Source organism: Arachis ipaensis, chromosome B1, assembly GCF_059453495.1.
Source record: "Arachis ipaensis isolate K30076 ecotype BB chromosome B1, ASM5945349v1, whole genome shotgun sequence".
Lineage (NCBI taxonomy): Eukaryota > Viridiplantae > Streptophyta > Magnoliopsida > Fabales > Fabaceae > Arachis > Arachis ipaensis.
In genome coordinates, this window is record NC_142436.1 from 37106759 (window position 1) to 37129925 (window position 23167).

General features: G+C 37.2%; 4 protein-coding genes across 4 annotated transcripts; 3 read left to right on the forward strand and 1 right to left on the reverse strand.

Annotated features, from left to right (window-relative positions):
- The first annotated feature begins 394 nt into the window (after window positions 1-394).
- On the forward strand, window positions 395-2415 carry LOC107605356 (putative purine permease 11). The gene is made up of 3 exons (XM_016307219.3): window positions 395-506; window positions 942-1442; window positions 1575-2415. The coding sequence occupies exons 2-3, from the start codon at window positions 1124-1126 to the stop codon at window positions 2318-2320; spliced, it is 1065 nt and encodes a 354-aa protein (XP_016162705.1). The 5' UTR covers window positions 395-506; window positions 942-1123; the 3' UTR covers window positions 2321-2415.
- A 2635-nt stretch (window positions 2416-5050) lies between these two features.
- Window positions 5051-9657, forward strand: LOC148576229 (serine/threonine-protein phosphatase 7 long form homolog). Its single transcript, XM_088501543.1, has 4 exons — window positions 5051-5160; window positions 5254-5335; window positions 5415-5962; window positions 9564-9657. Exons 1-4 carry the CDS (start codon window positions 5051-5053, stop codon window positions 9655-9657), a joined length of 834 nt encoding a protein of 277 aa, XP_088357669.1.
- LOC107605365 (uncharacterized) lies at window positions 6910-9002 on the reverse strand. The gene is made up of 4 exons (XM_088502073.1): window positions 8771-9002; window positions 7867-8690; window positions 7368-7716; window positions 6910-7274 (listed from the first exon to the last, which is right to left on the reverse strand). Exons 1-4 carry the CDS (start codon window positions 8973-8975, stop codon window positions 6910-6912), a joined length of 1743 nt encoding a protein of 580 aa, XP_088358199.1. The 5' UTR covers window positions 8976-9002.
- A 6667-nt stretch (window positions 9658-16324) lies between the features above and the next one.
- Window positions 16325-22503, forward strand: LOC107628742 (phragmoplastin DRP1E-like). The gene is made up of 15 exons (XM_016331331.3): window positions 16325-16854; window positions 17000-17063; window positions 17740-17847; window positions 18230-18331; window positions 18470-18520; window positions 18623-18684; window positions 18894-18984; window positions 19101-19165; window positions 19306-19500; window positions 19595-19714; window positions 19804-19874; window positions 21063-21288; window positions 21414-21464; window positions 21580-21948; window positions 22156-22503. Exons 1-15 carry the CDS (start codon window positions 16726-16728, stop codon window positions 22282-22284), a joined length of 1833 nt encoding a protein of 610 aa, XP_016186817.1. The 5' UTR covers window positions 16325-16725; the 3' UTR covers window positions 22285-22503.
- Window positions 22504-23167: the final 664 nt, after the last annotated feature.

A 23167-nucleotide genomic window follows, 5' to 3' on the forward strand; every position in this document is an offset into this window, starting at 1 on the left:
ATTATTCAATCTGACAAATAAATTGTTTTTATATATGGTCAATAAAAATATCATAAAAATACCGTAATTAGAAATATATATTTTTATAAAATGACAATTCACATCTTCGCATATACACATGTACACGTAAGATATCAACCTTATTATAAACTTTGTCTTGAGAAAACTAATCAAGCAGTTCGGTTTTGGATATATTTTAGTTATTAGCAAAGAAAGCCTTTATTAGCACAGCGTTAATATGTGTTGTTCGAAACTGCTAATCTCTTTTTAGAACTGAACTACCTGTCACTTGTGATGCTTACGTGCGGTTATGGTTGGCGCTCCCTTATTTGGTCTTTCCAATCAAAATTAAACTAACTTCCTTCTCTTCTCTTCCACTCTATAGCGCGTGGATGCAGACGCATCCACCTTCCTCCAATGGACCTACATAGAAGAACCCTCCAACATCAGGGCAAATTGTGATTTTGATTCTTCTGTAACAAAATATTCGACTTCTTCATTCACACGTAAGAGTTTTAATTATGTTTTTTTTTTCTTTATTTTTAGTACAACTCTACTGCTTTTCCTGTTTATTTGCAGATTATTGTTAACAATAGCATTTTCTTGTTTAGTCTGGTTTGATTTCCAAGTTATGTATGTTGATTTTAATTAATTTGGACATGAAGATTCTTAATTCAAATGTAAATCCATTTTTTTTCTTTTCTCTATCCTTCGAGGAATGTAGAACCTGATGCTGAGTTGAAGGATTTCTTAAACAAACTAGAGATGGTGTATAGTAAAGAAGAAATTATCGTCCAGGACGAATGTTATATATACGAATCTTTTTAATTATTTACTACGAATAACTTTTTAAAAAAATAAAAAAATAACCTGTTACAAATATTCCATGCAATATTTACTTACATGGAGGCCATGTAACTAGCTGTGTGAATGGATTGTAGGAATATCATTATGTGGTTCATAGAAGATAGGACTGATCCAGGTTCGTTCGTTACATGTAATGATGTATTGTTCAGAAGGTGGAAAAGAGAAAAACTTGCTCAGAAGAAATCATTATTGTCACAGTGAAGAGCGATATATATAGGAAGCAGAGCCACAACAATCACAATCAAAGCCAGAACCAATGTTGGAAACTTTTAAATGGTGGATTCGTATACCCATTTACGTAATATTTCTCATAGCAGGCCAAGCCGCAGCTACCCTTCTGGGAAGGTTTTACTATTGTGAAGGTGGCAATAGCAAATGGATGGCAACACTTGTTCAGTCTTCAGGATTCCCATTACTAATTCCATTACTCTTCTATTTCTCACCTACCAAATGCGACCACAATAACGGCACCAATGACAATAGCACCAACAACACCATCACAAAAAAGTATCCCACGAAATCCAAAGTTTCCACCTTAACACTCATCTACATAGGTTTTGGCTTGATTGCAACAGGTACCACAGTAGTTAGAAACTCCGTTACAAAACCTTAAAAACTTTTACCATTTTAAATGAGTCGATTGATTTTGTTTTGGCCATGTACTTTTTCGATTTTACTTAAAATCTTGATTTTCTTTGGCTTGACAGGTACCAACTTGTTGTATTCATATGGGCTATTCTATCTACCTGTTTCAACCTATTCTTTACTATGTGCAACCCAATTGGCTTTCACGGCACTATTCTCTTACTCCATTAATTCCCAGAAATTCACGCCACCTATTTTCAATTCCGTGATACTTCTGACGGCGTCTGCTGCCTTGCTTGCTATCAACACTGAAGATGTCGATTGGAGACACAAGCCGTACGATAACTACTTCATAATTGGATTCTTCTGCACCATTTTCGCATCTGCTGCATTCTCCTTTTGCCTCTCCATGGTGCAGCTCTCTTTCGAGAAGCAGCTCATCAAAGGGGGCACATTCTATGCGGTGTTGGAGATTCTATTCTACCAATCATTTGTTGCCACGTGTGCTTGTGTAGTGGGGGTGTTCGCAAGCGGGGAATGGACGACTCTAAACAATGAGATGAAGAACTTCAAGCAGGGGAGCTTTTCTTATGTGATGACTCTGCTTTGGATTGCTGTGTCGTGGCAAGTAACATCAGTGGGTATGGTGGGTTTGGTTATGGAGGTATCTTCGTTGTTCGCAAATCTTATAGCCACTTTGACTTTGCCTGTGGTTCCCATTTTCGCTGTTTTCATCTTCCATGATAAGATGGACGGTGACATGATTGTGTCCTTGTTGTTGGCAGTTTGGGGATTTCTTTCTTATATATATCAGCATTATCTTGATGACCGAAAAGCTAAGGTTCATAATGTTGAAGGAGTTTGTTAATTTGATACATGCAAGTATCCAACCATCCTCTCTGTTTTGAAATAAAATTTTTAAATTTGTTGATTTGTTTAAAAATTTTTTATCTGTGTCGTCCTTCAAAAGTAGGGTGAGAGGGATTATTAAGATTGTGCATTGCACAGGCTAATTATAATAGAACATATTTACTCTGTTTTTATTTTGTTTTTTTCTTTAAATAATAAAATATGTGCATGAGAACTAAGGTTTTTAAACGGAAATAACTTTCAACCTTTTTTACACCCTTGAGATGAACAACTTTAAGTTTTTTAGTATCTGTCGTGCATAATAAGTGACGACAAATAAATATTGTTGTAAAATCTCAAATTAATTCGCATGAATAAAGCTAAAATTTACCATTAGAGAAAAGTAAATGATCTTGATTAAAATATTACACTAGTATAAGTTTCTATTATTCTTGCGCTTATTGTTTGAGGAGGAGAAAAGATTTGGAAATTTAGGATTTTTAATATTTAAAATTTATTTTATTATTTGTATTTAATTTAATTTTGATGAAAAAAATAATGTGTTACTAATTGTCACATCAGAAATTCTCCTAGTATTAGATTACTTACGTTCGTTAGTGATTTAGATAAAATTAATTTAGATAGAATTAATATCAAAAGATAGTTTTGACAAAATCAGAAAATGTTAAAAAAAATTGAATGTAATTAAATGTTAGGAACATTTTTAAAAAAACATCACAAATATTAGAGATAAAAGTATAGCATTCATTGTCATCAAAGAGAAAAAAATAGAAAAAAAAGTTAAAATACAAATAATATAAAATTTTTGTCCCTAAAATTTAAAAAATAAAAACACTAAAATCTCATAAATAAATAAATAAAAATTTATCAAACTAAATATAGAAATTTGTGAAACTAAACATAAAATATTTATATAGACAAAATAAAAAATATATAAATTCTTAATTACATAATACATCAATTTTTACTTAAAAAGAACAGAAATTATTTTTTTTTATGGACTGCGTGTTGGTGTATTGGCGGGTTATTGGCCAAGGAGAGGAATTGCGGATAGGTGGAGCTCATCCTCAACACGCCGGGGGCGTGGTGGCTGAGCAGGAGAGCGAGGTGGCAGCACGCCTGCAACACGCGGGGGGCGTGCTGACTCACCACGCAGGGGCGTGGTACTTGGAGGACCGCGAAGCGCAGCAGAGTTGACTGCGGAGTTCCAATGCTGCTGCTGCACCACGCGGGAGGCGTGTTGCCAGACCTGCCTGCAAGGGACAGCTCCCCACCCCGGGAACCAGCGCCAGTTTGAGACCTTGATATATAGCTTCTCCTCCATTCATGGTGTATTTCTTCTCATCCTATTGAGTAGAAGCCAAAATAAGAGAGAAGGAAAAAAAGAAGTGTGTGTTTGTGTTAGTCTGTAGGTACTAGTGAAGAGAGTGTAGTGAGTAGTAGTGAATAGTGGTGAGTTTAAAAAAAATATTAGTTCTAAGGATTAAAAATAAAAATGGTACGTAATTATCTGGCGCCTGAAGAACATATTATCAACTATTTGGATCATCCTATTTATGTAAGTGGATAAATTTATTTTTTTTGTTGTATTTAAAGTTTATTTTATTTTTTATGTGTTTCTATTTTTTTATGCATATATATTTTGTAATGAGAATATTATTGTGTAATTTATAAATATTTTAAGAATATAACAATAGTTTTTATAAAATAAACGTTAATAATAATAATAAGATGTATAATTTGTTATAATTTTTGTTATTATGAATATGTTGATGAACAAAAAAAATAGTTCGACTTTGTAAAAAAATATATGTTGCGTATGAGTAAGTAAAAAAAGAAGTATATTATATTATATTGTTATTAAAATAGTATATTATATTATAATTAAAAAACTGAAAAATAAATAATTTGATAAATAAAGATTATTAAATATAATAATACGTGATAGATAATATTATATTGTATTATATTGTTGTTAAAAAATTAAAAAAATAAATAATTTGATAAAATAAAGATTATTAAATATTGTTATTGCATAAATATGTTAATGTTTATTAAAATATTTATAAGGATTATTATTTAATTAATGTAACATATATCTTTGTTGATGCAGCCTAACAGGAATTTGTTGGTGCGTAAATTGGATCCGCCACAGACGTGGAATCCGATGGTGGAGAACTACTTACGTGCCACAGGATTCTACCACGTCTCTAGAATTGGAATCATAAGAGGATTTTACCCCATGCTAGCTGCTCTGGTTGAAAGGTGGAGGCCTGAAACCCACAGCTTTGTATTGCCGATCGGTGAGGTTACAGTGACATTAGAGGATGTTGCTCATATATTCGGCCTACCCATTGATGGAGAGCCTGTCAGTGGATGGACAGATAGTAGTAGCGACTTCGTTCAAAGTCAGAACATAGCGATATTCGGTCGTGAGCCATCAGTCAGTCATAATACGAAGTCCTATATAAAGCTGGGTTGGGTTCGACGAATCAGAGACGCAGAGCCGTTGGACACTAAGGAGTCCATCAGGAGATACGTCAGGTGTCATATTTTCTGTTTGTTAGGGTCGACCCTATTCACAGACAAGTCGACCGCATATGCCCATGCGAAATATCTACCATTGCTTCGCGATTTCGAGCAGATCCATAGTTATAGTTGGGGGTCAGCATGTCTCGTGCATCTTTACAGAGCACTATGCCATGCATCACGATATGATACAAAGGAGATGGATGGCCCTCTGAATCTGTTGTTTGTTTGGGCATGGGAGCGAATGCCGTATCTTGCTCCCGTATCGAGACAAACCCTTCCACCGGCCGAGATACCAGTTGCCAGGAGGTAATAAGTCTTATTTTAGTCATGTGTTATATTCATGATGCATGTTTTAGTTATGGTGAGTTATTTAAATTTTTTCAATTAATAATGTGTCAGATGGAGTCATTCGGAACGGACCACAGCATGGTTATCCAAGACCGTAGAGACATTCAGGCATGATATAGACTTCATGCAGGAGGTAAATAGTTATGGCTTTTCTGTTCCTTTTTTCCAACCATTATTGTTACGGTTCTAATATGCCAATAATACTGTGGCAGTTTGAGAGGCGGCCGTACCACGGATTGATCGTCCTGGACGAGTTGCATCCCCATCTTGAGGTGTGTGATATCGTTGCTCCATTGTTGTCGTTCGAGTGTGTCGAGTGGCACCCTGCGGACCGAGTGATGCGTCAGTTTGGATATGCACAACCTCCTCCGCGGGCAGCAAGGGATATTCCACTTGATCAGCATTGCGTCGTTCTACGCGGAGTGCAGCTTCATGACTGGACAGTTTTGCATGGGCCATGGATAGAGGAGTGGGCCAACAGGCGGCACAGTCAATTGCGGGATCAGCACCCCCTTCCGACCTGGGATTTTTTACCGACGGTGGAGTACCGGGATTGGTACGTACGCTCCTATGGACATCTGTTGAGATTGACGGAGTACGTTCCTCATGATCCACAGCCACCTGCCCCACAGCATGCAGTGTTTCAGCCGATTCCTTACTATATACCACAGCCACCGGCCTACAGTCATGGTAGCCATCACACTCAGGGCAGCCACCATTCTCAGCACTCTCAGCACAGCCACCACTCTCAGCACTCTCAGCACAGCCACCACGCTCAGGGCAGCCACCATTCTCATCACTCTCAGCACAGCCTCCACGCTCAGAGCAGCCACCATTCTCAGCACAGTGACCACGGTCAGTCCGGCCAGCATCATGATCCCATACTTACCATTCCGTCTGGTACAGATTGGTTTGACTTCTCCAGCGGCGGACACGGAGATCAGCAACTACAGCATTAGACCAACGCTAGTTTGGGTGGCTGGTCAAATTTTAGTGGTATCCCTTCACTGTCGATGTCAGCTGATCCACATAGGGCATCAGTAGATAGGGGTCATGGTTTGCTGGGTCGTACTACCGACCACACGTCAGGGAGTACGTCATGTGATAGTGGTTTTATCCATCGTCAGCAGGTATACACAGTTGTTGACACGTTCAACCCTAGATCATCCGCTCTAGCAGAGGTAGGCGGGTCGGCCGCTCCGACAGATGCAGGGGGTCGGCCGCTCCTACAGAGGCAGGTGGGTCGACCGCCCCTACAGAGGCAGGTAGTTCGGGAGCTCCGGGGGTGGATGACTCAGTTCGAGGTCACCCATATGACTTACGGACGGAGCGAAATCCACCTGATAGGTATACTCCATCGCGGTTCGGTCTGGGCATTATGGGTAAGGGACTGAACTACTTAGCTGGAAAGAAGTGAGCTTCGGTTTAGGTTATCTAGATTTTATTTTCAGAATTAAGTTAAGGTAATTCGTGTTTAATATTTGGTTTGTTAACTTATGTAACCCGTAGTTCTTTTTTTGTATATTAACTTAAGGAAATCAGTTAATGAGAGTATTAAGCAGACATTAAAATATCAATAGATAGACTTCATCTGAAAAATACAAACACGTCTGATTTCAAAAGCATCAACTGACAAAATGATGGTAAATTAAAAAGTACAAACATGAGAATATTAAACTATGAACCAGTACCACTCGGTCCAGCACGCTATGGACAACTACTCCGACTATGACCCTGAGCACCACAGAGACGGCATATCTGAGGACCACGCATGTCACAAGAGTCCATTTCATTCAAGTATCGGGTCAGTTTGGGCCTGCCTTTAGACGTTCGCCTCAGGGCGGGATTAGCGACCAATGTGGGTCCCTCATAAGCAGGCCATGTCTTGGGATCTCCTAATGGTGTGAACTCAAATCTATATACCTTATGAACTTCTGTCATCTTGTACACATCATGCACATACAACTGCCAATCGAGACGCTGGTTAGCACAGCAAGCAATAACATGGCGACATGGTATTTGTTCAACCTGAAAGCGTCCACAGTCACACGTTCGTCGTGCAAGATCAACAACTAACACATTTCCAGTAGTTATTTCGTGCACCTCAAACACCTCATTTCGTCTATCAAAGTGGTGCACAACTATATTCCCAGCCTGTTACATACTTGCTTCTATCCGCTGTTGCGCAAATGCGGAGTACGTATATCCAGCACGCTTGCGTTCATGAGTCTCGGCACTTTTCCGCGTAAAGAGTTCATTTAACCTATAATATGTTGCTCGGACCATCGCCAACACAGGTAGATTACAGGCACCCTTCAACACTGAGTTAATGCACTCGACAAGGTTCGTTGTCATATGGCCCCATCGATGTCCCTCGTCGAATGCCAATACCCAATGTCTGAGTCCGATGGCATCGCACCACCTGGCATATGCCTCGCCTCGCTCTTCCAACCTCTTATAGTTGATATTGTACTCCTCCACCGTTCTTGAATACCCTATGTTGACAACAAGCTTCTGCAAGTGAGGAACTTTGAATGCCCTTAGGAAGTTACTACCGATGTGTCTTATACAAAACATCCACCATGCTCTTGGAGGTTGCCAGTCACCACCGGAACGATTAACTGCTGCCCGTATTGACTCATGCCGGTCTTAGATCATACCCACCCCGTCTTTTCTAACAACATACGTTCGCAGATTCCTGAGAAAGAAGTGCCACGCATCAGCTGTCTCCCCTTTCACCAAGGCAAAGGCGATAGGCACAATGTTCTGGTTCCCATCTTGTGCAACAGCGACTAGAAGTGTACTTATGTATTTTCCATATAGGTGTGTGCCGTCAACCTGAACCAGGGGCTTGCAATGCCTGAATGCCCTAATGCATGGATTGAAACTCCAAAATACACGATGCAGTATTTTTACACCCTGTGCCTCCTCATTCCCGTTGTACAGTGGTCGTGTTTCTATTTGGACAACTGAACCAGGCATCTTCTGCACCATGATCGAGAGCCACCATGGCAAGGCTTGGTAAGAATCCTCCCAACCACCGAAAATTTTGGCTATTGACTTCTGCTTTGCCAACCAAGCCTTTCGGTAACTGATGGTATAGTTGAACCTCGACTGGACTTCTGCAATTATAGATTTCACCTTGATGGTCGGGTCTGTCTCGACCAATGGCCTTATAGCCTCAGCAACTGTATCTGAGTCCAACTTGGAATGATCTTGTGAAATCGTTCTGATCGTGCACGTGTGCCTACCGTTGTATCTGCGTATCTCCCAACAGCCTTTTTTCCGTATCAAGCTGGCTCGGATAAGCCAGTCACATCCACGCCCGTACATCTTACATTTTGCATAGAACGTCTGTGGCTCAGACTCATACACCTCATAGTCAACTCCTTTAGATATAGTGAAATTTCTAATTGCTGCGACGACCGACTTTCTACTACTGTATTCCATTCCAATCCGGAACTCTCCGTCCTCAGGATCAGCAACCCCTACAGAAAGTCAAAATCATCGTTTATTGCTAAAGCCGACGTATAAACTAACAAAAACTTATTATTTAGTCAACACGTACCTATGTTTGCATATTCCGGAAACTCGGGGGCATGCATGGCTTCGAGATCCAACTCACGCATAAAAGGTGGAACGTCCATCGATTGACTGCTCAACGGATGAACCACTACATTCTCTGTTGATGCCTCAACTCCCACATCATTATCCTCATCTTCGTCGCCGGCCTCATAAGTGGCTTCGAAGTCCTCTTCGCTGTCACTATTCATTCCTTCGTACACTGCAGCTCTATCATCATGTATATCTATATCGTTTTGAACCGCCACTGCCTCTACAGTTTCAAACTCAATGTACAACTCAATCTGTGGGTGTCGCATCTGAGTCTGCCGGTGAATTTAAAACTTATTCTGCATACTCGCTCCATTAGTGATCGGCATGACATCAAACTGTATTAGACCACCAAAAACTACAATCGGATTTCGATACAGAATTCTGCTCACTCTCATTAATGTACCGTTTTCCATGCTTTGACAGAGGCCGTTCTGCAGCTCCATTAACGTCATCGTGCATGGAACCACAAACGAAAACGGATTCTGGGACACAAACCTCACTCCCTCATGAGTATTATGTATTATCTCACCGTTGCGATACACCACCAAGTTTGCGGTGCCCTCCATTACACTAACAATAGCCTCAAAGAACACTCAAAACACACTCAAATCTTCTTCAGTATACAAAATACTACCGAGCTCTACCTTATATAGAGAGGTGCACTTAGAACGCCCCCCGCGTGCTGACTCAGCACGCCCCCACATGTTGCATAGTTGGACCAATGGACGTTCGCCACGTCAGCACGCCCTCGGCGTGCTGACTCAGCACGCCCCCCACGTGCTTTCCATTCTCCGCCAACCTGTGATTGCCACGTCAGCACGCCCCCTGCGTGCTGACTAAGCACGCCCCCTGCGTGCTGCTTTGTTGGCTCAACCAGATCAAGCCACGTAGCCTCCACGCCCCCCACGTGGTTCATGCAACACGCCCCCTGTGTGTTGTGCCTCCATCTGACACGTCCATCTTTGTGTAATACACACAGTTGCTCCATTTTCAGCCAATACACCATAATGTTTTCCATATTTAAATTAATGAGCCTAAAAAGAATACCAAAAGAAGAAAAAAAGAAAATCAACCTAATATAGGTCCTATTTAAATTAAACACTAAATTATATATCAATAAACATAAAAGATTCAATTGTAGTAACTGGAAAAAGATGAAAAAGATCCCATCGAAACATGTTCAAAAGGTTTCAAAGCTTTTCACACTTGGCAAACAAAACTGAAAAGGACAATTGATGATAAAATAATTAAAAAACCAAATTGACCCTCTTGCAGCTTAGAATCGGAAAAGTAAAAAATGTATAGACTAACCTGTTCATACCATGGCCTAAATAACTAAAGATATTGCTAAAAAAGAGTTAGTCTGTCTTCAATGGACTCCGTAAAGGCTATTTAGATCCAAGGAGATAAGTCCAAGAGTTACACTAGTTAACCTATTCGACCTATTCAGGGCACGAGTACCACAATTTGTGTCTAATCCAACTTGGGCGGCAAGCAAGAGCTTATCACTACTTTTAATATTATCCACATATCAATAATCATCGCAATGTGTAATAACTTCCCATGATAAAAGGGAAGAAACCACCTGCTATCTACAAGTGAAGTAATGATCAAGTCATCACCTCTCTTATAATACCCTATCAAACTGAGTTATTTTTCATTTAAATTCTTGCTAATTTAAGTACCGGAGTCCCTTTGAGGTACCACCAGCCGCTGTTCTGGAGCTGACATGAAGCTATCTTGGACACCTTCACCATCATCGCAGACCTCATTACTCAAGATCCAATCGCTTACAGTCTGTTTCAGGTACATCTTGGAACATTGGTGTTGTTGTCAGGGACTTAGAGCTCAATCTTTAATAGTGGCAGATGATCAACATCAAGATGGATAAACTGCATCCAACTCTGGATAAAAAAAATGGAGACTACTGCATTGATGATCAAGCACCATCTGTTCACCATAACACCTCCAAAGACAAAGGGGAACACGGTGGACATGGAGTGAGTTCATAGATTCACATCCCTGGAGGATCAGGAAATCAAAATGCTACAGAGATCATGGGACTCTTCTATGGTCATCAAGGTCAATTCGAACAACTGGAGATTGAGTTACAACAATAAAGAAAATCGGAGACACAACTCCAAAAAGAGTTGTGGAAAGGTCTAAAGAAATTTCAAACATCCCAATATGGATCTCTATGATGGATCTACTGATCCACATAACTATCTCAACAACTTCAAAAGTCACATGTACTTGGTCGATGCATCTAATGCAATACGATACAAAGCTTTTCCAACAACTCTCAACAAGGCAGTGAAAAAGTGGTTCGAAAACCTTCTCCAGGTCAATAACATGATTTGATGATTTAGCTAAAAAATTTTTTAACTCACTTTTCTATCTAGAAAGGCAAAATAAAGCATGCTCTAAGTTTGCTTGGAATTAAACAAGAAAAAGGAGACTCCTTAAGGGCTTACATGGAAAGATTTAACAAAACCTACTTGGAGATACATAGTTTACCAACAAAAGCAATTTATCATAGGGCACATCAATGGTCATAGGGATGGTCCTTAATCATAGTCTTTCTCGAAGAGACACCTGACTTCAATGTCTAAGGTACAAGAAAGGGCAGAAAAATACATCAACTTAGAACAAACCGCCCAGATTATGAAGCTTCAGCAAAGTCGGCAAAATAACTACCAACTCTAGAACAAAGAAAAAGACCACAAAAGAATATGTGAGTGTGAAAAAGAAAAAGATCGTCAAATCCCATAAACACCCCGAATTGATATGTCCATGTTATTACAGGAGAATTTGCTGAAGGCATAAAAATTAACCCGTCTCGAAAAAGACATCTCAAAGATGTCTACCAAGTTAGGAAAGGCTGTATATATAAAACCTGACCTCCCTACTATTATTTTTGCACCAGAAGATATCAAAGGTATGGCCCCTGGCCATGATAATCCCTTGGTGATAACAATAGTCGTGCCCAATGCCAACCTCCACAAAACATTGGTGAACCCAAGGAGTTCTATAGACATCCTCTTCAAACCTACATTTGACAAACTCAGATTGTACTTAAAGGCGTACCCAGACATTGTATTCGGATTAGGAAAAATCTCAATCCAAACTCTTGGGTAATAAGCCTTTATACCACCTACGATAAAAGTCCTAGAGTCTATACCATCAATGCTTACTACATCATGGTAGAAACTTCGTCTACCTATCATACATTAATAGGTCAGAAAATACTAAACTAACTAGCTGTAGTAGTATCCACTCTTCATTTATGCATGAGATTTCCAACAAAGGAGGGGATAGCCACCATTTATGGAAATCAATAGTCGGGACATAAATGCTACAATAAAAGTTTTAACTTCAGAAGCAACCCCACAAATAAAGAACTCAGCACATTAGAGCTCGGACAGAGGCCATAGGCACATCGAATAACTCTCCAGCCCACAGATGGAAAGATATAGGGTAAAGTATGTTTTTTGTCCCTAACGTTTGTGATTTTCTTCAAAAATACTGCTAACATACATTCATTTTTGTCTCTAACGTTTTCAATTTGAGTCAAAATTATCCCTGGACATTAATTTCATTTAAAACGTTCGAGATAAAATTGAATTAATCAAAAATGTTAGGGACAAAATTGAATGAAATTAAACATTAAGGGTATTTTTAAAAAAAAAATCGCAAACGTTAGGGACAAAAAGTATACTTTACCCGAAGATATATTACCTACTTGCCTACGACATCAAAGCAATGGTCCCAACAGAGGCAACTAAAGAAAGCCCAAAAATTAGACTCTACAATGAGATTAAAAACCTCTAAGCTTACTGAGAAGAATCTGACCTCTTCCCTGAGGTACAACTTCAAGAGGAAGTTTTCAAGCAAAAAATGGCCATAAAATACAATAAGAAGGTCATACGAAGAAGCTTTTCAACTAGCAAGCTTGTGTTGATCCGAAATGACATTAGAACAAAATTGGGGGAAGAAAAGCTGGCAACCAAATAGAAGTATCCCTACAAAGTCACCCAAGATATGGGAAAAAGCTACTAAAAAATATCCAACTCGTTCAAAAATGATTTACCTAGATCATATCTACAACTGTAGAGATACTACAGCTAGAAAGCGAACCTTACTTGCTAATGTACTCTTTTCCAACTTCAAGGTTTTAATAAAGGGGTTAACGAGGAATCAAAGTAAGGGCTATGAGTTTCACTTGTAAAAAACTCTTAGTAGCAACTGGCTATCTATTGTAATTGCTTTCAAAATATTAATAAATCAAGTTACCTACATTTCTACAATTCTTCATTTAATCTGACCATCACGACTTGAACTTATACTCGAAAAAGCACAAAACTAGCTGCATCAACCTAGAAGGTCAGGGCTATGAAAAGACGAGGTCCAAGTTCAAAGACGAATTGTATAAACTAATTGAAGTAAAATTGAAATCGTAAAAATAATCCTTTGACCCACAACTTGTATGAAAAACGAGTTAGGACAAACTAAAAAATGTCAAGTCAAAAGCATGCAAGTTGAAGCATGTGTTGTAAAAGCTAATAAGCCCCTTAAAAGGGTAAAGCAAAAATAACAAGAAGAACGACGCTCGTAAATAACTCTTTCAATTAAAACTTGTACTCAAAATGAGTTGAAGTTAGAAAAATGAGCTACACTACATATTAGAAGCATGCAAGATTCAAAATCATGTACAACACTTAGCGAATTAAAAGCTAACAAAGCTATTCAACAACAGATATAAGATAGAACCGTGTAAATAAAAGCGACATTGCTTAGTGTAATTGAAGTTAAAAACTCCCAACAAAGCGATTAAATATCTAAAATATTACAATATCTTGTTCATAATCCCACAACTTGAACAACATACACAAAGGAAAAGAACAAAGAAAAAGCTAAGAAGCAGCAACAATATCAAAAGGAACGGCCTCGAATTGAAGGTCATCAATCGCAATATCTGAAGGGACCTCAAGAGTTTTGTCTTCATACTCAGAGGCACCTTGCTCAGTGGCATTAGAGGTAAAAAAATCCATGATTTGGCCATCCACCACGACTTTGTCTGGGTCAATAAAAGAAATGTCCAAATCGGGCACCAACACCTGAACCTGAGCCTTCAAATTTTCCACAATATCTTCCAATCCCTTTACAAAGTTGTGGTCAAATTGCTCACAATTCCCTTTTAACCTCTCAAAGTATTCTTTTAACTTCATATTTTCATTATAAAGTCGTAGTCTCAAATTGCCTTGACCTTCTACCAAGTTTGAACTTTAGCATCTTGGGCCTCGTCACTCTCCTTAATCATCTTCCTCAGATCGAGATTATCCGACTCCCAGCATTGTGATCAGCCTCAAGTTAGATGTTCTCTATCTCAAGAGTTTCCATTTTAGAGGGAAGATTCAAAAGATTAGATTGCAAATCATTGGGAGGAGATTTCTTAAGTTTCTTCTAAATGGCCCTGCATATACCCGAGGTGCGAATTCCACTCTTTATCAACACCATCAAGTTCTTCTCCATCCCAAGGTCATCTACAACTATATTAATACCTGATATAATATACTCATTAGTAAAGCTCATAACATCAAAGTCAGGATTTAAAAAGTTTTTGTACTTATTGCTGAGGCTTTTTCTTTTCCAAGAAATCCCTTGATCGGACCCTTTGTTTGACTCATGAAACTTGGAAACTAGGGAAGGCTTTGGAAATACCTTGGTAATTTGAAGGTCAAGTTCTGTCTCAATAATGGGTGGAGAGGAAGATGATAGCTCGAAAGAAGCCGTATCCAATAGATCGTCGACCTTCTGAATTTTCCCGCAGCCGGGGGGGGGGGGTTGGCAGCTCGGCGCGTAGGGTTGGTGACGGATGCTACCTGGTTGATCCTGCCAGTAGTCATATACTTGTTTCAAAGATTAAGCCATGCATGTGTAAGTATGAACTAATTCAGACTGTAAAAATGCGAATGACTCATTAAATCAGTTATAGGTTGTTTGATGGTACCTACTACTCGGATAACCGTAGTAATTCTAGAGCTAATACGTACAACAAACCCCGAATTCCGACTTCTGGAAGGGATAATTCCTATTGGACTATGGAATCAAACTCTAGTTAGAAGCACCTTTTTTGAGGAGATCAGTCAGCGCATTCTAGAAATAAATATTAGGAGAGGAGAAGATAAAATTTATTGGGATCCCTTAATAAAAGTGATTTGTATGAAGTGTGTTTCGGTTATCGTGTTGCTTATGGATTCTTGCATGCTCCCGTGATTTTTTTCCCAGAGATCATGAGACAACGAAACTTGTGGAGAGATTTGTGAAAGTTGAAAATTCTAGTGAAGATAAAAAATTTTTTTAGAGGAGTTTTTATGAAAAGTTTCTAGTTTTCCAAAACCTTCACCACTGCATCCCATCGCCAAAGATGCATATAATTCCCAGAAACAATCAACCATTATATCTTTCATTGTGCGAATTCAAAGGAGATTTGGATAAAAAATAGCTTACTAGCTATAAAGGGCACCAACAACATTGATTTTATGTTGAGTGAAACATGAGGATGAGGGTCCTACTACCCAATCAAACAATTCCTTGCAAACATTGATGATGGTGATTCTAAGATGGTCTTTATGGAAGGCCAAAAATAAGCTTACACTTAAAAATGTATCAAAGTGTGAAAGTGGTAGTAGCATCGACTTTGAACTTATAGAAGGAACTTCAACAAAATTCCAATTCCTAATTAATAAGAATCTTACTTTTTTTTTATTCTTCTTATTAGATTTTTATATGATGTTAGTTCTATATTAGGGTGTTGAAAAATTGGGAGTTCTCCATTTTTTTTCTTCTTTATCCCACATATAAACATTTGTATTTTCATTACATGAATAAAATTATCTAACTTTAAAAAAATATAACACTTAACAAAGACATGTCAATTTGAATTGATTTTTTTAAAAAAATATTTTTCTATCTTTTTTAAAAAGATATTTTTAATAAAAAAATAATTTTATATTTAAATAGATTTTTTTTAAAAAAATTAAAAATATTAAAATGTCTTTTTTTAATAAAATATTTTAAAAAATACATGTAAATAAATTTAAAATTGAATAAACATATTTTATTTTTTAAAAAATACTTTTTAAATTTAAAAAAGTCAATTCAAACCAAAACTAATTAACAAAAGTTAATAAGAAGACCAACTTAATTTATATGGATATTTTTTAAAAATAAAATTAAGATATTAATTTTTTTAAGAATCTAATAATTGATTCAGTCGTTATATTTCATAGATTAATTAATATATATTATGTTATTATTAACATGATGATAATACTAAATATGTGTGATTATTTTAGTATTTATAAATAGTTAATTAATAGTACATAAATAAATTAAATATTATTAATTAATTTTCTTTACATATAAGTATATAGCTATATTTGGATTGGACCCATTTAATTAACGATTCATACTCATTATATGAAATTCATATAATGACTATAATGACTAAATGATCATGTGAAAAGTTAATGGTAGTAAGACAAGTCACGCCTCGTCCTCCTTCCCCACCCCGCTGCTCTTCTCCACATCCAAACAGCACTTTTCAACGGCCAAAAAGCAACCAAATTCAAAAATAAAAAGAAATACGCAACACCCGCAGAGAGAAAAAACCGTCATAACGTAACAGAACTCAAACTGAATTCTGAACACTGAATACTGAACTGCACCCAAACCCAAAAATCACTAACAAAAAAAAAAAAAAAAATAGCTTCCTTTCTCTTCTTCCTCCCGTTCCTTCTTTTCCTACCCCTCACACTCACTTTCCTAGCCTCCTTCCTTCCCTTCGTTTCTTCTTCCTCCGAACCTGAGCCCGAACCTACCGCTTCCAAACCTACTCACACCACCATGGACTCGTTGATCGGACTCGTCAACCGTATTCAGCGTGCATGCACCGTCCTCGGCGACCACGGCGGCGACTCCGCTCTCCCTACACTCTGGGAGGCTCTTCCCTCTGTCGCCGTCGTCGGCGGCCAGGTCTCTTCTCTTTCTACAATGCGTTTGAATTGTTTGTTTGATTTCTGATTTTCACGCCAGTTCACGTTCTTATGCGCTTTTGGTTTTGCTTTCCGTGACTGTGAAACCTTATTTTGATGGAAGCGTGGTTTGTAACTGAATGCAGAGTTCTGGAAAGTCGTCGGTGTTGGAGAGCATTGTTGGCCGTGATTTTCTGCCTCGGGGATCAGGTTTGTTACGATTTAACAGTTGATTTGGAATTTTATATTTTTTCCACTGAAAGTTTTCTTTGGTTGCCGAGAAAAATTTGGAAATGGAAGAAATCAACACAATTTTTAATTTTTAACATTTTATTGTTCTTGAATTTTGCTTTATAAGAACTGTCAAATTCTGACAGGGGACAGTATAAGACAATTCTGACAATAAGCTATGTTTTCTTTTTTCATTTTTTGAAAACTTTATTTTTATTTAATTATTATTGTTACTGACTTGCTGGCATCAAAAAGAAAAATTCATGAACATGATAATTTTGGATAATGAAAGGACAAATGAATGATGCAGTGAAGAAAATTTTGACGAAAATGATACATATTAATATTTACTATAAATAGAGATTTTAAAATTTTTTACTTTAATAAATGCATAACAAATGTATTGGAAATTTAAATTTGCAATCTTTCTTATAAAATCTTTTATAATCGATATCCTTAACATGTACTTTTAGGAGCTAGGATACATGTTAGCTAAATTCTAAAAAATAAAATGCAGAGAAATTAAGTAACGTTTCATTTTCAGGTGCTGAAAAAAAAAAAAAAAGCAATGCTTGGCCTTTTGTTTTTGTTTTTGTTCTTTTTTTTCCTTTGTTTTTTTTTCCCCTGGATATCTTACATTTCAAATGCTTTGTAGGGATTGTGACTCGGAGGCCTTTGGTGCTGCAGCTTCATAAAACAGAAGACGGGGTGCAAGAACATGCGGAATTTCTTCACTTGCCAAGGAAACGGTTTACAGACTTCTGTATGTCTTCTCATAAAGTTCAAATATACATTCAAATATAGTGGAACTTAGAGTTCTCTGATTACAGCATGCTCCCCTTAAATTGAGCCAACGCATGGCTGCATTGTGTCAATTTGTATTCAGATCAGTAATAATGTGTTTAACAGTAGGATATATGACTAAGATTATCTTTGTATCTCTTAGTGCGAGCATTTCCTTCGGTTGACTTAAAACTCAAGTAATATAATATTAGCTGCTATGTTATTAGTGTTATACAAGTTGACACTGGTCACTGTAATACATAAGTGATATGTATCTTACTATCTTCTAATCTGATTCTAGTTGATTGTTTTAGTAATAATATTCAAGATTTCTGTTTGATTTCTTAGTTATTTTTTTGTAGCTAAGGTTCGAGTGGAAATTGAAGAGGAAACTGATAGACTTACTGGGAAATCAAAACAGATATCTCATGTTCCCATCCATCTCAGCATCTACTCTCCAAATGGTAAAGAGGTTTTCTACATTTTTATTTTGTTTATGCATGCTGCATATAGGAGAGGTTGCTGTCTGTTTATGGAATTATGGTTGTTCCAAATTCTTGTGTTGTTCAAGTTGGTCTGATTATTACCCTTTCTGTTGTTAGTTGTCAATCTGACGCTTATAGATCTACCTGGTTTGACGAAGGTTGCAATAGGTACACTCTTTTCATCGTCCTTTCTAGGTTGAACATCCTTCTGCTTATTATCAATTTAAACTTGCTATTCTTGGTTTATGAAAAGATGTTTTATTTTGTCAGAGGGGCAGCCTGAAAGTATTGTTCAAGAGATTGAAAACATGATTTACTCATACATTGAAAAGGTATATAAAGAATTTACTCTTATCTACACTCCTACAGAAAATGAGTTCCCTTTCCCTCCCCTAACCTTGCCTACACGAGCGTGGAAATCTGAACTATGTTCACTTTTGTGGGAAAGAGAACAAAAATGTAATTCCTGCTTAATGAAAATGGCCAAGTCAAAATATTCAATGGATCTATTGGATAGATAACTTGTATTTTTGTATTGCAGCCTAATTGCTTAATTTTAGCTATTACTCCAGCAAACCAAGATATAGCAACATCAGATGCCATCAAAGTTGCCCGACAAGTTGACCCTACAGGTATAGTTAATGCAGTTTATTTACTATCATGCTCCGATAGTTAGATGATATGACTCTTGTGTTTATTTCCTAATTGTGTTTTTCTTGATCATGCACTCAAAATGCTTTTCTTTTAGGTGAAAGAACATTTGGAGTGTTGACAAAGCTTGACTTGATGGACAAGGGAACAAATGCTCTGGATGTAAGAATCTTCACCTTTTCAGCATTCTAAACTCTAAATTTATGAGACTATACTGTTGGCTCTACGAATCAACTTCAAATTGGATGTATGGATAAATTTTCTGATTATGACGGTAACGTTACCAATTTCTCATGTTGTAGGTCCTTGAGGGCAGATCATATCGTCTTCGAAATCCTTGGGTGGGAGTTGTAAACCGTTCTCAGGCAGATATCAATAGGAATATAGATATGCTTGCTGCTAGGCAGAGGGAGTGTGAATTTTTTGCCACTAGTCCTGATTATTCACACTTGGCCAGCAAAATGGGTTCGGAGTATCTAGCAAGACTTCTCTCCAAGGTTTTTATTTATCCTTCTATGGGGCAATTACAGTGATGGGATTTGCAATTCTTTGTAGTAGTGGCAATTTGTATAAGAACTGATTTTGTTTCAGCATCTAGAGTCCGTGATACGGGCACAGATCCCAGGGATTGCTTCTTTAATTACTAGAAGCATTGATGAGCTAGAGGCAGAGATGGCGCACCTTGGTAGACCAGTAGCAGTTGATGTTGGGGTAAATAGGATGTTATCCCATCTACTATCAATATTAGTTGAAAGTAATTCCAAATAGGATATTTATCAAGCTTCCTTCAATTCTTTCAGGCCCAGCTATACACCATTTTGGAATTGTGTCGTGCCTTTGAACGGGTATTTAAGGAGCATTTGGATGGAGGGTAAGAAATCATGTCATTCTTCTATTCTAAAATTCTTCTGTTTGCAATCCTCCATAAATGCTGACGTTTTATGGGAGAACAACAATGCCTTACCCAATTCTATACTGATAAACATTTGACTTACAACCAGAGGTTTCATTTTTTCTTTTTTTAAGTTTAGATATATGCAGTTCTTCAATCATATATAGCTTTTTTTAGATCGTTCGTTACAACTCGATCTATTAAAGGGAGCAAAGTAAGACATACTCAATGACTATTAATCCAACCCCTTTGGTATTGCCATCAAGGACGGATTCATAATCATGAGCTACAACAAGAGCAAAACACAAAACTCATGACTAACAACCAAAACATTCCTCTTATATGTTTCAACTCCTAATACAATCCCCCCAGTAAAAAAAAAATCTATACAATCCACCATAATAGTCTAATCCCTCTATATGGCCACTGCATCTGTCTGCTCTCCTTGCTTACCTTGGTTAACGCCTCTTGTTTCTATTGCCTTCTTAATGTAGACTCCTTTTAAGCTTTATATTCTACACATAGATCTTGAAACAAATTGCTTCCAGTTGGTCTCCTCCTTTCCTTTAAACCACCCCACCATGCATTTATTATTTAATATCGTCTTTATTTTCTAATTATAGATCAACACTCTTGACCACAAAAGTGGGAGAAAGTCTAGGTTTAAGATCCAACAGCACATAAACATGCAAAAACAACACAAACATGGTGAAAGATCTCTGTTGATAAGAACTGTTGTTCCTATTCCTCACCTCAATCCATTGATGTTCCGCTCTCACCATCACTATGGTTTTCTTGCTGTTTTTCTCTCTCCCCCAAGCTCAACCAATAGCTACGTCCATAAAATTTGTGTTTCTTATCTAAATTTCTTCTAAAAGATGAAGTAGATTGATTAATAATGCCAAGACAATTTTATAAATTATCCGAAATAAAATATCTAGTCATTTAAATGTTATAGGAATTATAGGATGACATATAAGTAGGAGTTAAAGGTGGTGTCAGTTTTTTGTTCTTTTTGTTTCCTTGGTCAAGGTGTTGTCAGTTATTATCTATTTGAACAAGTTTCTATGAGATTTTTAACCTATTACCTACTCTGAAAGTTTGAAACAATCGGATTAATACTTCCTGCAAGGAAAATTTTATACTTTCAATATTCATCTTTCCTAGGCGACCAGGTGGCGACCGGATCCATATAGTTTTTGATTACCAGCTTCCAGCTGCATTGCGAAAGCTTCCACTGGACCGTCACTTGTCACTGCAAAATGTGAAAAGAGTGATTTCAGAGGCAGATGGGTACCAACCTCACCTGATCGCTCCAGAGCAAGGTTACCGGCGTCTCCTGGAGAGTTCAGTTAACTATTTTAAAGGTCCCGCACAAGCTTCTGTGGATGCTGTAAGTGCTTCAGCTTTAAATAGTTTGATCAAGTTAACTTGTTCTATATTATTGGCCAACTTTAATACTGATTATGGATGTGTCACGTTAATAAAGTTTCCCTTATTGAATGATATATGTGGCAGGTTCACTTCATACTGAAGGAACTTGTGAGAAAGTCAATAGGAGAAACTGAGGTTTGAGTTTTTGTTTTTGTTTTTGTTTGTTTGTTAGATTTTTTTTCGAAAAAAAAAAAGTAATAGGTTACTTTCTAACCAAATATTGTTGTGTTTAATTTTTCCAATGCTGCAGGAGCTGAGGCGCTTTCCAACGCTTCAAGCTGAGATAGCCGCAGCTTCAAATGAGGCACTAGAGAGATTTCGTGAAGACAGTAAGAAGACGACTCTACGAATGGTAGAAATGGAATCATCTTATCTTACTGTGGAATTCTTTCGAAAACTCCCACAGGAAGTTGAGAAGGGAGGAAATCCAACTTCACAATCGGCAGACCGATACTCAGATGGACACTTCCAGAGGATCGGTTCAAATGTTTTATCCTATATTGGCATGGTATCAGAAACACTGAGGAATACCATTCCAAAGGCCGTGGTTCATTGTCAAGTACGGGAATCCAAGAGAACTTTACTTGACCATTTCTATGTTCAACTGGGCAAAAAGGAGGTACGAGACATAACTTTAGATTCATTTGACACCGGACGAAATTGTGTTCATAGCCATATCCATCGTATTCTACTGGGAAAATTTACCAGAATAGGGAACTTTACAGTTAAAAAAGATATTTGTTTCTGAAATCTGAATTATTACTGAATTCTTGTATGTGCATATAAATCTATTTTCTGGACTCACCGTTGCTGTTCTATTTTTCAGGGAAGGCAATTGGCTCAGTTGCTTGACGAAGATTATACATTGACAGAAAGGAGGAAGCTATGTGCCAAGAGGCTTCAGTTATATAGGTCTGCAAGGGATGAGATTGATGCAGTTTGTTGGTCGGGTTGAGATGAATCAAGTTATAGAGTTGAGAGTTGAGTGTGTTGACGGTAAAAGGATTGGTTTTCGTTGCTTACTCTGATGATGCCTGATCAGAGTTATAGTGGTATATATTGTTTTTTTTTTTAATCTTTTTAAATTGAATACATGTTGGTTTTCTACCCATGTTAAGATTTGCACTTCAAAAGCATTGTTGAAATTTAATCCAACTCTTCCTTATTTGTTCAAGAGTGACCTTCACCTTTTTAAAGGTCAGTTTTATATTTAAAAAAGTATTTAGTGTTATATTTTATAAAACAATGATGGTATATGATTAAGTTATTTTGTTAATTAAGATTAACCAAGTTAGTCTAATAGTTTAAGTATTAATTACCAGAAATTTTAGTTGAAGAAGAAAGAGGAAAAAAGGAAAGGCATAAGAAATTAAGAAGTAAAAAGACTTGGTTACAAAAATAATTTGTTCATCTAACGATAATCGGAGTTAAAAGTTAAAACTATTAAATTATTCTTAACTAACTAATTTGACAGACTTTTTTAGACTAAACCACCAAAACAATTCTCAAAATATTTTGAAGTTGACAAAAATGAATTTTAAAACACAATTTTCTTGTTAGTGTTTGTGTCTTTCTTGTCAGGATGGACACAAAATACACTAAGTATTCTAGATATAATGTCTCTATTCATATTTCATCTGTCAAACACAATTTTGTATTTCTGTATCTTTGTCTCAGTGTCCCATATTTATAAACAAATGCAGTTTAAGATTATGATCATTTGACAAATCATCTAATAACAATTCATGTTCAATAACAATTTACTTATGTTTAAATCATTTTGTCAAACATCCATAAGCTTCTGTGATCTTTCAAGATCTGTATTATTAGTACCAATA

Bases quoted from the DNA above. Each gene is read 5' to 3' on its own strand.
- LOC148576229 (XM_088501543.1), top strand. From the start codon at position 5,051: ATGGATGGCCCTCTGAATCTGTTGTTTGTTTGGGCATGGGAGCGAATG. The intron at 5,161-5,253 runs GTAATAAGTCTT...ATAATGTGTCAG, and splicing joins GAGATACCAGTTGCCAGGAG to ATGGAGTCATTCGGAACGGA. The intron at 5,336-5,414 runs GTAAATAGTTAT...ATACTGTGGCAG, and splicing joins ATATAGACTTCATGCAGGAG to TTTGAGAGGCGGCCGTACCA.
- LOC107605356 (XM_016307219.3), top strand. From the start codon at position 1,124: ATGTTGGAAACTTTTAAATGGTGGATTCGTATACCCATTTACGTAATA. The intron at 1,443-1,574 runs GTACCACAGTAG...TTGGCTTGACAG, and splicing joins TTTTGGCTTGATTGCAACAG to GTACCAACTTGTTGTATTCA.
- LOC107605365 (XM_088502073.1), bottom strand. From the start codon at position 8,975: ATGAATAGTGACAGCGAAGAGGACTTCGAAGCCACTTATGAGGCCGGC. The intron at 8,691-8,770 runs GTACGTGTTGAC...GACTTTCTGTAG, and splicing joins TCCGGAATATGCAAACATAG to GGGTTGCTGATCCTGAGGAC. The intron at 7,275-7,367 runs GTATGTAACAGG...GAAATGTGTTAG, and splicing joins GCAACAGCGGATAGAAGCAA to TTGTTGATCTTGCACGACGA.
- LOC107628742 (XM_016331331.3), top strand. From the start codon at position 16,726: ATGGACTCGTTGATCGGACTCGTCAACCGTATTCAGCGTGCATGCACC. The intron at 19,501-19,594 runs GTTTTTATTTAT...ATTTTGTTTCAG, and splicing joins TAGCAAGACTTCTCTCCAAG to CATCTAGAGTCCGTGATACG. The intron at 19,715-19,803 runs GTAAATAGGATG...CAATTCTTTCAG, and splicing joins CAGTAGCAGTTGATGTTGGG to GCCCAGCTATACACCATTTT.